General features: G+C 41.2%; 1 protein-coding gene across 1 annotated transcript in view; it reads right to left on the reverse strand.

The window, feature by feature from the left end:
- Nucleotides 1–15,476, reverse strand: part of LOC115239277 (POU domain, class 6, transcription factor 1) — a 131,266-nt gene extending 115,790 nt beyond the window's left edge. Inside the window, exons 1-2 of the mRNA XM_029813721.1 lie at nt 13,859–15,476; nt 3,717–4,012 (exon numbers count right to left, since the gene is read on the reverse strand). Coding sequence (XP_029669581.1) covers nt 3,717–3,983 — 267 coding nt within the window. The 5' untranslated portion in view covers nt 3,984–4,012; nt 13,859–15,476. The remainder of the gene's footprint in view (nt 1–3,716; nt 4,013–13,858) is intronic.
- Between the last annotated feature and the right edge of the window lie 3,413 nt (nt 15,477–18,889).

Consider the following 18,889-nt stretch of genomic DNA (forward strand, 5'->3'; position numbering starts at 1 on the left):
CTCTTTTTTTTTTTTTTTCTTTCTTTTTTTTTTTTTTTTATTCTTCCCTTTGCCACCCATTTTCACGTTCGTCGTTCTGACCGCGTTGCTTTACGGACGGTCGCTCGTCAAACGTACGTTTTTATTAGCTAAATCTTTTGCAACTGCCACGTATTATCATGCGTCATAAAACCATGGATTTTTCGATCAACGTGCGACTGTGATATTCCTCGTTCTTAAAATTGCCTTTGCGATTCATCTGCGTTGATCGGCGCGTTAATTTATGATTGCAATATGATCGACGAGTTAATCGCGAAAAAATCGTCGATTGATTATTGCGCCGTGATAGTTGCTATTATATACGCTATTACATATGTATCCGATTAATATCATTATACCGAATGTAAACAAAACCATAATACGATACGATAACCGAATTTTTTACGGTCGATCAAAGCGCGCAAGGTATCTCGGCGGCCGCCAAGTACTTGCCGACTATTGCGGCGAGATGACTTCTCGTCGGATTTTAATCGGTGACCGCAGACCAGGCCGTACACGCGGATCTGGTTCGACAATAATCATAATAATTGTAAAATTCGATCGAAATGCATTTAACTCGTTGAAATGAGCCGTCGAGATAATGAGATCCGAGCCAGTAGCCTTTCGCGATTCCCCTGTATCGTTTGCCTTCAATCACTTTCTTGACAGATACATTTACGGCCGGGACTGCTGGCCATCAAATTGGAATGCGCCTTAAGGCTGGTTACAGCGTATCGATCCATCGGACGGTCAACGCGCCGGATTCAGCTACGTGAAATTTGCGTCTTCGGGTCCGAGACGGTCTGGATAGAGGGACGCTGCTTCTGTGGCAAAGCTGCAGATGGTTTGGCGGCTTCTCTCGTGTGACCGATGAAATCTTCGGGGTCGCGAGTGGAGGAATATTCGTGACGATGCATCCGTTGGACGTTCAACGGTTTCCGGACCGCAAATGTGTTCGTGAGATACGCGAATATTTGCATATAGATGCACATTACTGCGGTCTTTGCGAATGCAAAGGGTACTTGATCCGTTTCGAATTTGCACTTCTACAGCATCGTGCGATATTCGTATTTTTACATTATTATGTACTTCCGAAATCGTCAAGCAGATTATTCATCTCTGTCAGTAATTTGATGTTAATTTCCGCCGCGAGAACGTAATCGCGCACGATACTTTACGTTCCTTTTTAAACCAAGGACTCGATTTAATCTTACGAGTGACCTTGTGTGTCTCGCGGAACCTTGAAAATTCACTCCTTTACATCTTTATACTTATTTTAGCGTCGTCGAATATCCATTATTCTCCCGAGAAAGAGAGATATTCCGCAATTAAGAGGTACGGCTAATGGCATTGAGGGGATCGTTAAGAATACCGTGTTCAAAGATTCAATAATTTATGATCGTCGAACAGAGAGAAGTTCGAGCGACTGTGAAACTTCACGCGAGTGAACTGCTACGATGAGAAATCGCGGATAAATTATTCCGTTGATAACCCCCGCGCGGGCGTGCATCTCCGCGCATCGATCCGCGCGATTGCACAAAAGCGTCCGAGATTTATTCTCGTTTCCGATCCAGAAAATTGACTGCGCCCCGATGATAGCCGCCAAGGAATTATGTATGCGAAAGCGCGTGACTATGATCGATCGCGCCATAAAAATTCTTTCTTTTCGCCGTCGGCCAAAAGGAAGCGGACGACATTATTATCCACGTTTCGCTGCTACGTACACCGGCGGAATTGTTTCTTTTTGTCGGTCGCGCGAATGAAACATCCTCGTTTTTTTGCACGTAAATTGCGCGCTCCCTTCTCAGATGCGCGCCCGGCATTAAGTCCATGCGTGGAGTCCGGCGTAGATCCCCGTGTTTGCCGAGGGGATAATAGTGTAATGGATGGACAGGGACAACGAGCTAACGGATGAGACTGCCGTTTTCGAGACTCTCTACTGCCGGGCTGTTGTCGCGTCTAAGCGTCGCGGTTGTTCTCCTTTGTCACTTAATTGGCATCATTATCGAATTCTTAGACGTAAAGCGTCTACTTCTTTATGCGGGGAATATCATGTGGCTTGTCTTATGGCAATTAAGAAGTAAAGTGATGAATCAGAGTGCTGTGACTTGAATTATATTATTATCAATAAAACGATTTATGCACGACATTAGAAATTGCCGGCTGAAACGTGTGTGTGAGTTTACTTATATAATTCTTATATTTGTTGTAATATTTTTGCGTACGTCTTTGTTATTCATTTATATAAAATTATACACCGTTTTCTTAAAATTAACAAGAGACAATTTTGCGGAGAGAGTATCGCGTTGATAAGCGACAGTTAATTGTTCGAAAGAAAAGTAGACACATTTGATAATCTCTCCGGACGCTTGTTTACTAAAGTTCCTCCACCGGCTAGTCTGATGTGCAAGCATCGACAAAACTGCTCGCCTTTCATCGAAGCGAGTACGTATAAGCTACGTGCAAATATTTTCCGCTTTATGATCGTAGAACTCAGTCGTAGATTCCTCCTGTGATACTTTATCGCCTCGTTCCAACGCCCGATTTTTACTACCGTGCCTCTCGTTGCTAACAACTAATTTTACTACATAAAAAATAATTTATGATAGACTTATTAATTTCGTTTATAAGCTTTTGCTCAAAATTATCGCTAGAAAAAAATCTCTTTTAATTCTCACATGAATCTCTCTGTATTTTTCCATGCGAGTAAGTTTGAGATAAAAATATCTATTCACATATGTTGGTAATATAGAAAAAATGTTAGTATAATTATATCTAAAAGACGATTTATTTATAATTAATATTAGAAAATCATTTTTATTTTACGCTAAAAATTATATAAAATTATATAACTGAACGGATTTTATTGAAAAGTATATCGATGAGATAATTATTATCTTATTTCACGAATCTATTTCATGCACCATCTATTACATTATGTAATTATATTGGATAATTTATTTAGTTAATTTCACAATATCCATCAATCCACGCATAGTTAATGTTACGTAATTTCGTGATCTAAATCGTTGATTCTGCGATCTTTGATCATCTAAAATCCACGCATTACGAATTTGAATTTTTGTGAAAAAGAAATTTCGTGTTGTGCACGATTTAGAAGATATATTTCACGTGACAAATAAGGCTATATATCGACCACGTCAGTTTCGTGGAAGTCATTTAGTATGCTTTGTTTCGTACATTAATCGCATACAGGTCAAAAGGACCAGTGACCGGTTTAGGTCGAGATGCGGCGTGGCGGCTACTTAACCGTACAATTGGTTGTCATTGACATACAAAACCGTTAGCAACGAGTGTGACAATCGTCTCGATTGTCGTACACACTTTATAGCGCTGTCTTAGTATCTCGATCACTTCAGCGGAAGCACAAGTCGAGCGATCGCTTAAGACTGTTAACCAGCATAAACGGACCATCAGATCATCATACCGTAATATGACAATATCTTACTCAGTAATTAAAATCAATTAACTATACTTGCCACATTAAACTGAAATGAGTTTGTTTTTGCAAGAGCGATCGTTCGATTTTTGTCATGCAACGTGTTGTGATTTTCATTCGGCATCGCCGCCGGGCCGCATAACCACCGGCGAACAAAACACTCGTCCGAGGTGAACAATCGAGAGCAGTCAATCGATTTTCAACATCAATAATCGATGGGGGAGATTTCTGTGCTTACCTCGCTCTTGAGATTCAATGGCACATCGCAGGGGCCGTCCAGGTCTGCCTCCGCTTTCACCTGATGAGACAGCATACTGTGGCTGTGCCGGGGCGGTACGGCGGTCGCCAGCATGTTGGAATGCTGCAGATGCTGAAGACGAGGCTGGAGATGGGGCTGGTGGTGATAAGGCGGCGACAATTGGGTGTTCAGAGTGCGAAGATCAGCTGGCGGGGAAGCGGGCGCAGCGGTACTGCTCTGTTCCTCCTCGGCCGAACCCTCCGCCATGTCAGCCTTGCATCCCGGGGACTCGTAATCTGCAAATCGACCAAAACTCTCAGAGGACCGTTCTAATAGCGGGCGCGCCATAGTCGCCTGGCACGACGCAATCCCATTATGGAGCGAATATAATTTGCGCGTTTCGATTCAATAGCGCAAAACAGTCGCGACGCGCTAAAATAAAAAGATCTCGCATTTTCAGATTAATATCAGCGGCTCGCCTTATAAATTCAAACGATTAGAATTAGAGAACATTTCGACGATAATTACATTGACATTAGATCGTAAAAATAGAGACGCAGTTGTACTTTTTTTTTTTTTTTTTTTTTTTATTTAATAACAAAGCAATTTGCCGCGAGAGACAAAAACTCTTCTTAAACGATATCGACACGCATCAGTTTTGATTTTACCAGAGAAAATGACGACACGCGTAAACAAGATGCTAATTAAACCGGCGCAACGCGCGGGACCGCATCAGCCGTATCGAACGGCGACGCGTGCAGCTGTTAAGAATGCAGACGCTGGAAATTAGAGAAGCAGGCCCGTTCATCTTCCGACTTCAAAGCAAAAACGTTCGGTTGGCGGACGCGGGGGAGAGGGGAGGAGGGGGACGCAAGAGGCGCCGAGAGAGGTTCCAGAATAAAATCGCCGACTAACGGCGCTGTGCCGCCCGCAGCCAACACATATATCCCGCATTTATCCGCCTAATTATTTTTATCTAAACGTTCAGTTAGTAAGAATTCAAGGGCAATGAAATCACTACCGTCTGGACACGCCGCTCTCTCGTACGCTTTCTTTTCGCGTATACCCTTTCCTCTGCTACCAGTGCCACCGACGTCGTCGCCGCCGCCGCCGCCTCGGCGGCCGTCGTATACTTGGTGAACGCAACTAATAACATCTGCTTCTATTTTTGCGCTGGCCCGAGTCCAGCGCTTTACTTTTTAAAAGCCACGCGCCTATGACGAACGGCTGGATGGATCATCGAGCGGAAGCCCAGGCGTGGAACGGGGGGAAACCCAGGAGTGAAACGAGCCGGTTATTCTGGACAAATTATTGTCAAAGGGCGAGAAAACACCTTCTGCCTGCGAGCTACTTTGTTCCTCATAAAAGGCGTTTTATAATGGCCATCGTAAAAATATTTGATGCAGTGCTTTAAAACGGCCGGCGTGTTTATAATAAAAGCGTTAGATCGTTGAGTACCAAATAGACCGCTCACAAGTGCAAACTTCGGTGTTAATGTCGCCTGCTTCCTATAAATATGAGTATCTTGATACGCGCACGTTACATGGCATTTATATTTCTTTAACGATAATGGCGAAAAAGTTTCTCAAGACGCCGGAATGATCTCGAAATTGAGAGGGACTCGCGTCTTTTTCTGTTGGTGGCCGCAGACTGCCGCCGATTGCTATGACTTTGAACCTAAAGTGATTTATACCATGCCTCGCGAAACGAAAAGCGAGAAAAATGAATGGAATTTATGTTTGAATCCGCTCGACATTATCCACCTGTTTTCGCATTATTTCGCTATTACGCTTTGAATCTTTCCGTCGTGTAAATATGTTATCTTAAACATTTATAGATTAGATACAAATGTTACACATTTTTTGCCAACAAAATCTTTTTTAATTTTTTTTTTTTAATAAAAGGATTGAATTTGTTTTCTTAAAAATGAAAGAAACGGTTTTCTTTCGATTCAAATCTCTCCAAAAGAAGTCAGACATTACATATTTTTATTTATATTATATGATGTACAATTTCTTGTAAACAAAGTTATAAATACACATCGAATTAGCATTTTTATGCATTCAAGATAATTCACGGTAACTTTTTAATAAATAATTCTGTCTATACTTTTCTCAATTACATCATGGTATTAAACGATAAATCATTGTTAAGAATAAAATTATTATATCTAATACTGACATCATATTTTCGTGAAAATCAATTAAAACGGCAAAATATGCCGGTTGAGAATGTATAGCGGCTATAATTAGAAGAAATCGCATCTATCATTGCTAAGTAGTATTAATATATGTAGGCATGCAGCGAGAAAAGTGTTGCGGTTAATTAAACTATAATTAATTAACATTACTTGATTTTCATATCAAGGAAGCAATAAACAGATAAAAATGAATTCTCATCGATACCATTTGAAAAATCATTCTTAGACATAATATGTATCAAAAAGACAGATAATATTACGCGAATATATCGCAAAATTGCCGCATTAAAAAATTTGATTTTGACAAAGTAAAATCCTTCTCTATAAAAGATTCCGTAGTATTTAATCTCTGAACGTTTTATCCGAACGTGCCATCGGAACAGGACTATACGCAACCAATCTTTTTTCCGTTTGCAGTCATTAATTTCCGTCGAAATCATATTAATCGCTGTAGGGCTGTGCCCGTGAAATTACTAGACGCTTTAACCACTGGCTGTCCAAACCGAATTCGTCCGCAGCGATTATTATATCGCGTCCTGAGGTCTAATGCCGGGTATTCCGAAAGCTAGCCAATTAGTATCGTCGATTTGGATGCTTTAATGAGAGTGCGGTTTCATTAGCGTATCGCATCACCCCGCTCGTGATTCGTGAAATAGAAGAGGAATTCTTAACCGGACGAAGATATCGCGAGTGATTATAGCGCGATCGTTCAAACGTCACCACGACCGACCATTTGAAAATTGGTACCTTCGCCTCCCGCGACCTTGAAAAATGCGCCCCTCACGATCGAGATCGTATAAATCTTTCAGAAAAGGATAAGGGCTGCCCGTGGGGTTTCTCTAGAAATATTCTATGTAGAAATTAAATCGAGTATTCCACGTATAAGAGAGCAGCGTTTCGTGTTTAATCTAAAAATTACTTTTCTTAAAAATTTTCGATTTCTCCCGTACGATCGAGTTGTTCTCCAAAATGATAAAATAAATCTTCTTTCGTAAACCTCTTTCACTAACGATCATTCCGGTTGCGGCGTCTCTGGTAATAATTATCCGTTGGATAAACGGTGAAAGTCCGTGTAATAGAACACGCGATTAATACGCCAAGGCGATTGATATGAAACTCACTCGAGAACCTTTAAGGGCAATAAAAAATACGGATGCATTACGTATGATGCTGTCGTTCGGTGCAGACACGACGCGATGCGACGGAGATATTCTCGAGGATTGGAAGTTATCCTCCCTCCTGGATTGTCCTCGAGCGACACCCGCGGTTTCCCGATTTTGTCGTGGTCGTGTCTTTCTCGCTGTCTCTTTCTCTCACGTCAGTCAGTCCGCGCGTCTTTCTTCAGCGGCCTCCTCTTAGCCTCCGGCATGCATCGCCATTTCGCATTATAGTTCCTCTATAGGCAACATCGTCGACGACGACAACGACGACGTAAAGGCAGCGTTAGCGGCAGCGTGCAATTAAGGGGTTGATTGATGTTAATTCAAAGGGTAATTAAGAATGTTGCGCATAAAAATCTGGTAATTTATGGTCATTGGGGATAATTATATGTTGACCAGCTTGTAATTGCAAGCGCTCTCCGTGGACTATACACGTTCAACGATTGCGGGTAGCTACCTAGAGCATGATGTGAGTGTGGTGCGGTGCGATGCGTGCGTGTGTGCGTGCGTGCGTGCGGGCTTCCTTGGAGCGTGTGCGGGCGGGGATATACGGGGTCTCAGATCGCGGCTTATTATAGGGGTCCAGTAGATAAGGTGGGTTTAGAAACAACCGGGCGCCTCTGGCCAGCAGCAGTGTGTGCGTGCGTGCGGGCTTCCTTGGAGCGTGTGCGGGCGGGGATATACGGGGTCTCAGATCGCGGCTTATTATAGGGGTCCAGTAGATAAGGTGGGTTTAGAAACAACCGGGCGCCTCTGGCCAGCAGCTAGTTTCTACGTAGCCGCCGACATTCTCCTCTCTTGGTACGACAACGCCGCTTGGGGCTATGGAGGTGTGCGTATAAACCACCTCTAAGCCAAGGCTTCTCCGTGGCTCTCGCGATTTACGAGGGCGATTCCCGACCGTCAAGACGGCGATTTTAGAATTCTAGGCTCGGTCCAATTCGCGCGCGGCGCGACGGCAACGTACAAATCGTAGCGCGGCGTGTCTGGGGTGCTCCGTTGCGGTGCTCAAGTCCGAAGCTATAAATAACCGGGCGGATAATCGCCATATGGCCACGCATGCAACAAACCACTGACCATTTCTTCGTAGCACTCGTTGACGATATTCGCGTTCAATTTCCCGGTACCGATTCACTCATCTAAGCTACATATTTCCAGCTTCGTTCGAAATGATGATCCAAATCGTGAGACCTCTGTATCTTTTCAAGAATCAAACCAAACAATAAGTTTCTAATAAGTTTCTCATAGTTCTGACGGAATGACCAACAAGTAACAGATGAGATTTATTGAAACTCGCAAAGAAGGTCCGAGTTTTTGATCTGTATTTGCTGAATTCGGCTGAGAGGGCGAATAACATGAGCAAAGGAATATGCGTGCGAGTAACCCTCTATACCCACTTAAAACAGAGTGAAATAAAACGACCCCAGCGGGACCAGTTGGCAACCACCCATCGCGACATTGTCCTTACCCGAATTTTTTTTTTCACGATCTCGTAATCGACCGGGCGCCCTAATGGCGAGGCATAATCGCGGCTTTGTGGCATCTAACCAGGCATTAAACGTTAAAGAGAAGTATGAATAAAAGTCGCGCACGTCTGTGAACGTGTTCGTGTACGGTCGATTCGGATTATTTTATATGTACTCGCCGGTTTGCTACGATCGAGCGGTAAATGCTTGTGAACGTTTGTGAACGTGCTCGTGTACGGTCGATTCGGATTATTTTATATGTACTCGCCGGTTTGCTACGATCGAGCGGTAAATGCAATATATAATATTCGCGCGATAGATTAAACCGCTTCTCATGCTATACCCTTCTATAGGTTTCGCTTCGCCTGCACGAGAGCGAGCATAATTAAGGCGAGTGTACAAAGAATCTCCGCCGCATCCGTGTTGGTTAATTCGCATCGACCTTTAACTCGCGTACGTACATAAGCATATCGGCTAAGGTAATGGCCGTTTCGTGCGATACCATTCTGTCAGAAATCCGAGGGGCTTTGTCCCGAGTCACGAAACGCAAGGATTAAACTGAACAGCGCGGCCGTTAATGCGACTGTGCGAACGCCTCGTCGGTTTAGTTACGAATGTACTCGTGGAATAGGTGCGTGTGCGTGTATGTGAGCGCGTAACGCGCGCATCCGCGAGCGCGAGAGTGCCCATAAATCGGCGCCAAAGGGGTTCGGCATCAACACACGTTAACCGAAGACGCGATATTTTACGCCCCCATCGAAATTCTCGTTTGACCTTACAAATATTTTACATTATTCCGGCGAAATTCTTTTTCGAGACGCTAATCGAAGCGAAGGCTAATCCCGTACACAGAAATGAGTTCACCGTACAAAAATAAAATTGTATACGCGAAAAGATTTTGGCAACATATGACGAATATCTATATTAATCCGAAACGCCATTTCTCCGCTTTATTCAGAAACGGTACTCATTTACCTTCTTATAACGCATCTCGCAAAATCGATCGTTTTTTTTTAAATGTCACTTTTCGCTGAGACTTGGCACCCGCAACGCGAAAACGATGCCGTCTCTAACAATTTCGTGCGACGTGTCCTTCAGAGGGAAGCGCAGGAAGAATATTTCATGTTTTACGGCGCCAGAGTCGTTGGGGTTTTGCCGAATAAAAAAGTGTCAGCTCGCTGGCTAAATCAGAACGCTCCGAGTGCATTAAACTCCGAATTACCACAAATAGAACTTTAACCGCACATGCCCATTATAATGGCACCCCCTGCTGAAGATGTATTTACGTACTAAACCGCCTTCGTGGCTCATGCTGAGTCGTCGGAATTAACATCTGGCCCAAAAACGTGCAGCTCGGTTCATTGGACCCCTTTTTTCTCGTTTTTATAAGCAAACTAGCTGTTCTGTTAAAAGTGCTCTCGATTATTTGCAGCAGAATGCCCATCGCTTCATCTTAAATTGCTAATCGCTCTATTAAAAAATTGTTTAGTTATTCTCTGTTATTAAAGAGCAAATAAATTACTAATGATTTTTTTTGTAGTAGAAAAAAAGAAACAGAGAGAGAAGAGAGAAAAGAAATAGTATTATTATTTAAAAAAAAGAAAGAGGAGAAGAGATGTGAACGAATGTTTACTTGAAGAATTACCTAATGCTTTCTCGATTTGTTAATATTCGAGTTCTTCTCTTGAGAAAGGCAACACTAGCAGCGGTTCGGAGACAAAATGATTTTGAAAGTGGTTTTACATGCAAATTAGGTCTATTAAAATATCAAAATATAGCTTACCCAGCGTATACAATAAAAACACGAGTGCTGAGGCAACTCTCTATCCGTCAAATCATAAGCCGCTCCGAGCTATTATGTGCGTGCGTGTTTCTTCATGAATTATTAGAATTAATGAGTTCGCGCACATTGCTTTCTTTCACAATATTGTGGGAGGCTAATCATAAATTTGACGGGGAAAAATTTTGGCGCAACAAAGGGTTCGCTAGAGCTATTTTTTTTTTTACAATGCAAAATTGATGAAATTTCTAATATATTTCTCACAAATAGTATGATTTAATATGATATGAAATCAAACTTTTTTACAGTGTATCTTTCATCGCCGATGAGTAACAGTAGTTTTACAAAAATATAGTGCTATCTTTTGTAACATGCATAAAAAAAAAGGGTTGTATCTTGAATTTGTAGTAAATTTTCTGTTATGCAAGCAGAAAATAATCGTTATCGTTAGATTGTAGCGTGCAAAACGACAAGTAAGTGTAAGGCTTCACACTTGACATACTGAGTTTCTGCAGCAAAACTTTCTAACCCGGGGCGATTTCCGAGTCGATAATCGATGAAGATTCTCGGTCGGAGGGGAAAACAGAATAGCGCGGCTGTAAAGCGAGTTGAAAGTGGGTAAGTTGTAGAACGAAATGTTATCGTGTGAAGGAGATTGTCGGTAGGGACTGAAAACTGGGCGAAGGGGAAGCCCAGTTTGAATGGAAAAGCCAACGGAAGGGGGAGCGAGGGCGGTAAGAATAAGAGAAAAGAAAGGGAAGTAAAAGAGAGAACAGAAAGGGGTGAGACAAAAAGATATAAAAAAGGAATGCATCGATTCGTTTTCTTGACCTCGACACAGTGTAATTTCTGACTTTCATAAATCAATGTGTAACAAAGAAAATTTGCACGTGCTGATCTTTTCTGCGTAATTACACATACATACATACATACATACATAAATATATAAATGTATATATGTATGTGTAATTAAGCAGAAAAGATTAGCATATGCAAGCTTTCTTACAAATTGATTCATAAAAGTTAGAAATAATTATTTTCCAATATTGAAATTAGAAGAGAAATAGCGTGCAAAGCATGTAATGCTTGCAAGACAGCTTCACTAAAATTCGGCGCCGTTTAACCGACACGAGACATCTCGTTTTCTTTTGTGTTGATTCCAAAGCGCTTACACCAACGATATCGCGAGTCAAGTGTTTCCTTTGGGATTTTCTGCTTTCAGCTTTCCGCGTCTATTCTCACCGACAACGATTTTGCTCGGCCAAGCTTCGACCATCTCGCTTCCACCTTCTCGGCGGCTAGAATTCACTGCTCTTCCTCCCTTTTGACTCCACCAACCCTCTCTTTCATCTACCCTTCGTGTTCCCGAGGCGGCAAGCAAAGAACTCTCCTACCCTCGGGCAGCTCACACTGATTTTCCACCCTCGTCACCCTTCCCGTCCAACATCGTCACCCCCTCTTCCTCTACCTCTGCCTCTGCCTCCTCTCCACCCCCAGAGTTCATGCCGTCACTCGTAGTCACGCCGCCAACACGTGCTCCTGTTTACCTCTCCGGTCATATGGTCCGGGAGATGACGCGACGCGTTCAACGACATCGCCGTGTTTAATCACAAATATCTGTCGATATATACAATGCATATCTCGCATCATCGAAAAAACCTAAGGATGTCAGCTTTTCCTTCATTGCTCGCACGACATCCGTGATTTTTGATAAAAGTTCCTTCAGAGGAAAACTTAGGTCAAACATTTATATATAAATAATGGGAACATCTAGAAATATAGTCATCTAGTATTGCGATATCTCATTATTTATGAACAACTAACAAGTCGGTTTTACCAAATTTTATTTTGGGCTCTTTTTGGTAAATTTAGATTACCTAGTTCAGTATACATGTGACGTAATGTTCTGTACTCAAATTGTCGACAAACGATATTGTTTCTCTCTCTCTCTGTCTCTTTCTTTACTTTTTCTTTTTCTCGTACGCTTTAGTATGTATGTGTATATTGATCCATATTAAATATATAATTATGTACAATACAGATACGACATGACAAAATAATCTTCTATAAATATTCTTTTATACGTATTTATTTTTACATATTGTTTCAGATTTAACATAAATAAATAAATATGTTTATACTATATTATAGAAGAATATTTTGTCATGTCGTGTCGTGTCATATAATGTAAATTTTACAAACGACTTTTTTACAAAATGAATTATTTCATGATAACTATATTTTTTATGTACTTGGCGTCGCGACGCTACCACGTCGCTTGATTATCGAGTTACCAGATTATTATCATGACTTTTATTTGCTAAATTTTAATATCATCTTCCATATTTTAGAAAACGCAATAAATTTTTTGAGAAGAATTAAAAAATGATATCTTAATCGAGCTTTTAAAATACAATTAATTAATTAATTGATTCAAATATAATTCTGATCTTAATTATATTTTTCTTGAAGTTATAATTTCCTTTTTTAAGTTTTAAATTTAGTTTTTACTTCTAATGTATTTATGATTGTCTTAATAATTATATACATAATTTAAAGTAAATGAGGATATTACATCAGATAAAAATAGCTTGATTATATCACGTTCTTGCTAGTCATGATAATTATAACGTACTATCACTCTTATCTGATATAATATCTACATAATATTGATTCTTTGTGTTATCAGCCGATGGAAAAAAATGAGGAAGATTAAGAACCATGCTCAACGGTATTACGTTTATATGTCCGGCCGATCCTTTAATTAGCATTTCCAGGTCACACACTCGACGCTAGTATGCGGGCGTGCATAATTATCGCGCTAATTATTAGTACATAGCTAAGTATCTGGCTGAAATTATCACCGAGTTGGAGTGAAGCGCATAGAACGAGACGCTGCTTTCGATCCCTTGCGAGCAGAATTCCCGCGTGACCAGCTTTGGGAGAGGAACTTCCTTAATTACCGAGATTAACTAAATGGTATCGAGCCAACGATTATCGCTCACGAGGCACGCAATTGCCATCTGAATATGCGCATAACAGTGGAAACGGATAAATAGATCTCGGGGTTGAGTTTCCGCTTCATTCTTCAAGTAATTGCTTTAAGCGTGTCTTAATCTATCCGGTTCATTCAACACGTCAAGCATTATTAGATCTAGTATATTAACATTATAAACGATGCTGCTATGCCGATAAAAAGTATTCTACCGTTTATAAGAAATTGTATCCAACTGCTTCTTAATTGTTTTTCAAGGTTATGAGATACGTAAAATACAGAATTAATGAATTTCCATTACTGATATCTGCTTCTGAAGCATCATATAAAACATGCTTGTATATGTGTAAGCTACATATATATATATAAACGCGTGCATGTGGTGCGCACGCAGGCGCGTTCGTACGCGCGGTTAATCGGTGTGTGAGTGCAAGGCTACACACGTGCAAAAGCAACCGGGCGCATTTAGAAGACCCATCTAATTACCGAGATTAACCCAGGCTTATAATAAGCAGGGGCAAACTCGCGCTCTGACACTCACCTGAGGCGATCTGTGACTGATGTATTTGGGACGTCGTCCTGACGCGGGTTTATCTAGCGGCGATTATTTATCTTCGCCACGGTGCAATTCCGTCGCGGGATCTTGTGCCGATCTCGTCGATCAACGGCAGCCTAATGTCTATTCCCCTCTCGTTCTCTTCGATGCCACGCTTACACCAAGGCACGACTCGTTTCAAATTCTCTCTAAATATTTCCTTCTTCTGTCGCTTTCCTTGCCGATCTCTCGGTAATTTTCCTATCGGCGAATATTAATAGTTCGTTTTGATAGTAAGATCAGCGTCAAGAAGCGGACGATTCACTAATACATCAGCCGCTGATGACATCAGCCTGCTTAATTACTGCGGGTAATTGCGACTAATTAGGAGCGATTAAGAAGCAAACAGTTAATTGCCCACAATTTGATAAAATACTGCTTTGGTCGATCCAACCTCCTCTTGTATTCGCTTGAACAGTTGAAAGAAAGTTTGGAAGGCGAGATGTCTTCGAGCAGTTTCCTGGATATTGCGGATGACCGGGGTATCTCGGAACAATAATGTACCGAATTGATCCTCGATAAAGTTCCACCGCGCAGATAATTGGTAGATAGCACACCTTACGTGTAATGTAGTTTTAATTATTCTATTTGTGCGCGTCAAGCCATGCACTTCGTAGTTGTTGTCCGTAACATATAATTTCGCGTTGAAAAACACCGATGTGTTCACGCGATGAACATGCGCGTATCGTAATTATCAGCGCACTCGTCACAATAATAAGAAACTTATTAGAGCCGGAGTCCTCGTCTCATAGTTTTCTTTTGTTCAGTGACAATGCTGACAAGCGAATACGCTATTTAAGAATGCGTATCTCTTTTCGGAGCTAATAGATTAATTTGGATTCCTTACGTCAAAATTGTTGGGCCCTTTATAATTAATTTGATTTCACCTATTCTGTATGCACTTAACGCGATTTATCTCATTCCACGCACTTACTCCAAATTTACGTTCGATGAGTGCGGAGTAAACCGGAGCAATCGCCGCAATCACCTTGACTTGAAACAGCTGGTGATGAAATTATACGATTGTCAAAAGAGTTAACTGTTTGAGTTTATCACTTAACCGAGAATGCTTTAATCACACGTTCCATTGGCCAACTGTCACAGAGTTCACTGCGCTCAATTGTCCGCGAAGCGCAGACCGAAAAAATTCCACTCCTATGGGCCACGTGCTGATAGGCCGGATAAATCGACGCACGCAACTGCACGTTCAAACTTCTCGATCACCACGTAGTTTCACACACACAATTTATTTAGCGGCACATCGCGAGGTGCGATGTTTTCGAAGGAGCGTTGCCTGCTCGACTTGACCTTCTCCAACTGTCTTTTAGCTCCAATTCCTCTTCCAATTCGGAATGAAATTTTTCCTCGAATCACGATCGATATTGCGAACGACGATCCAGATCTTGTCGCGGATTCGGTGGCTCGGAGAAGGCAGGCGATCCAGTCTTCCCCTCGTGCTGTCCTTGATTGGCAGCGTGGTCGTGCACGTTGCGCGGTTGGAGCTCGCCGCGAAAACTCGGACCTGAACCCTGACGGTCCGCAGTCTGGCTGCGTAGTGGCACCGCTGTACAACCGAGGGAAGACAACCCGCCGTGACGATTCTCCCGCCTGGTACGTAGTCAGCATAGAAGGGGTAATGGGGGCGGTACATTGGGCGGTACGATGCGCGGAGGTGGTCCACGAGTTACTCGCGAGATCCCGTTGTTATGATTGTTATGAGTGTCCGAGCTGCCTCCCGCGATGCACTTTAGGGGTGGTACGCTCGCGAGAGGTACCTCTGTCTGTCTCTGTTTTTCCAGCATGTTCGCATCCCGCTCCCTCTGTAATATAACCACCACGAGCTCGAACGAGCTCGTAACCGTGATGCAAATCAGCCCGACGGGGTTGGTGAGTTCGCCAGCGGGGATGCCCGGGAGGAGCAATCGGTACCGAGGATGAGACTCCTGGAGAGTCCGTCGCGAGAGGAAAGAACATGATCGACACGTAAGTAGCGGTGTAATTTTAAGAATTGATCGGTAAAACCAACAGATATGGGACCAAGAGATAGGACCAGTACCAATCTGATAGTTGAACGATAAGAAGGTCGTTGATGTCGTTGGAGAACATATTGTCAGCGATATTGTAAGTGGCAAGTTCCATTCTTGATCGTAAACTGTTAATTTTAATTGGCGATTAATAATATTTGACATAGTGAAAGAGAAAGAATTCGTGGGTACACTTGTTAATCAATTATAAGGTTATTCATAGAAACAATTGAATCCAAGTCTAAATATTGTTAAGAACAAATGATTCATAACTTTCTTATAACCTGCGATACGTATGACATAATAAATTATAAAGTAGTGGATTCTATGTAAAAATTGGCGCAAATATCATTTCAATTGAAATATATGCAGCAGCCAGTATTACAGCATCTTTGACTGATGATTCCTCTGCATAAAGTAAAAATATTTCTTGTACACATCGGAATTAAAATATTACAAATTACAACAAGAAAAAATTACAGGAACGATAATAATTTATTTCATATGACGTGGATTTCGCGATTTTTATTTTATTAAATAAATTCATTATCTATTTTGAGTAAAAAATACGCAAACTTTAATAAATATAGCACGTCAAAGATAGCTGACTCCAATTCATTTATTTCTCACTCTTTGATTTTCCTTTTTAGGCAGTTGAACGCAATAGAGGCACATTCATGATGATAACAATGTAAGTATCTTGCTATAGCATTTTAATGTTTTGGCCTATCACACAAATTAATATAATCTCGACGATGATGGTGTTTCGTGTCATTTCAATCGTTGTTCAAGCTGGATAATCACGGAATTATAACCGAAGCATAACGCGTATAAGTGATAAGTGCGTATTGCTGAAATGATAATCTGTTTCTACTTCAAATCGTTTCACGTAATTACCCGCATTTACTCTATTCGTGCAGAAGTACTTTATACCAATCGAGTAATCTTTATTAATATTATTAGATTTATTTGGATATTAATTTTTATGGACAGTTACAAATGCGTCGGAACGCGACATTTTCGCGCATTCAACCCTCCGACGACGCGACCGGAAAGGGTACGAGCTGTAAAACTTTCAGCTCTATTTTAACTACTTAATATTTTACTTAAATTTTTTGTATATAAAATTGTTCTCAATAAGATTTATAAAGTGTCTATTTTTTTAGCATGCATTTATTTATTCAATGAATTATTTCTCAAGAGGCAATTTGCAGAATATATATATTTCTTTGGAGTTTTACTAAATTATCCTTTAATATTATATTGTCATTACATTTTTTTAAGATATATACATATTAACCATCAGAACCACCGTTTTTTAAGAATTATGTTGTACAATTATTATTATAAAATATAATATTTTTGGAAGAGAGGGATTGTGTGAGACATGTGTTTCTTGATAAGAGTCATATATACGAAAAAATTAAAATTATAATTTGTACAATTTCCACTAATTACAATTTATTTCGTTTGATTCATTTCTAGTTCCGTTCTTAATTCCAAATCAGAGCGAAATCACTGACATGATTCGATTACAAATCCATTCCGATGCGTACAAAACTGTAGGCGTACGAAGTTACACGCTGCGCGAGCTGGAAGGGTGCGTTTATTAAGATAGAATTTTACCCCTTTCCTGCCTACGTGCCGCCCTCGCCGACGCCACTGACACCGTCCGCACCCTCGGTGTTTTAATGCTCTCTCCCCTCAATTTCTCTGACGTCGACCCCGACCATATTCCAGCGTGATTCGATCCTTAGACACGATTCGAGCGATTCGATAGCCAGTTTAGTTTAAATGCCAGTTCAATTCTTCGTGAAATTCCTTCTACTGCTACTTTTGTTACATTTAGCTAATTCTAAATTAATGTATTTATTTAGCCCAATTAAAATAATTGTCTTTTTGTCGATTATAAGATACGCAAAACTAGTGACAGAGTAAAAAAATCTAATGTAATATTTTCAATTATTTACTCATAAATTGTAAAAAAAGTCCGTTCGAGTATAAAAATCTTTATCAATCTATATGTGTTACATCATTGTGGTGTGATAAAGGCGTTTAATTAATTTTGCAATTTAAATATGATCAAGATAGATAACATTCATATTCATATCCATATTTCTCTGTAAGTTATTCATATTCTTTTGTAACTAATGCTATGGATAATTTTGATGGAATTATTGTAAAATTAATAGCGATGGATATAACGTTGTAGCCATTGTAATACAATTTTAAGGTTAAACATAGATAAATGCTAGACAGCGTATAAGTAGATTTAGAACATATATAGATAGACGAGTATGATAATTTCCACACTACTTCGAAATGTATGGAAAAAGATCTTGACAAGAACAAATTGATTAATACAGGTGCAAAGTCACATTATCGCGGGGTCAATGAAATTCAACGCGTCGTATCGGTCGTCTTTTTTTCCCCACGAGCACGTTACGTCGAGCGTCGACATAGAAGAAGGGAAAGTCTCTTACACGAAATATACGAGGAAATGAATGAATATAGCTGTCCTTCTTCCTCCTGAGGGTCCACGTGCTTTTCACATATAACTCGTCCCCGTGGAGGCAGGAGTGTAGCCAGCTGGTGGTTGAAGTTGTAGGAGTCGGCAGGATGTGGGTCTCTACTCTCTCGCCCTATTCCTTCTATCCCGCTTTCCCGCTTTCCCCGCAGACGTTTCTACTCTCTCGCTCGCCGGTGAACCGGCGACACTCGTTCCACTTCCTGCAAACCGTGTCTGTCCTCTTTCCGCCTTCCGTATGTTCTCCCTCGCTCTTTCTCCGCACGCCGCCGACTCATCCCCCGTGCTAGGGTGCTTCGTCTTTCTCCCCCGTCCCACCGGATCGATTAAAACTACAAAGTGTTGCCTCTCCATCCGTTGGTACGCTCATTCGTGGTCGACTACATTGCTTCGGCACTCTCCTGACGGCACTGGGTTACCAACTCT

Source organism: Formica exsecta, unplaced genomic scaffold, assembly GCF_003651465.1.
Source record: "Formica exsecta isolate Colony F162 unplaced genomic scaffold, ASM365146v1 scaffold37, whole genome shotgun sequence".
Classification (NCBI taxonomy): domain Eukaryota; kingdom Metazoa; phylum Arthropoda; class Insecta; order Hymenoptera; family Formicidae; genus Formica; species Formica exsecta.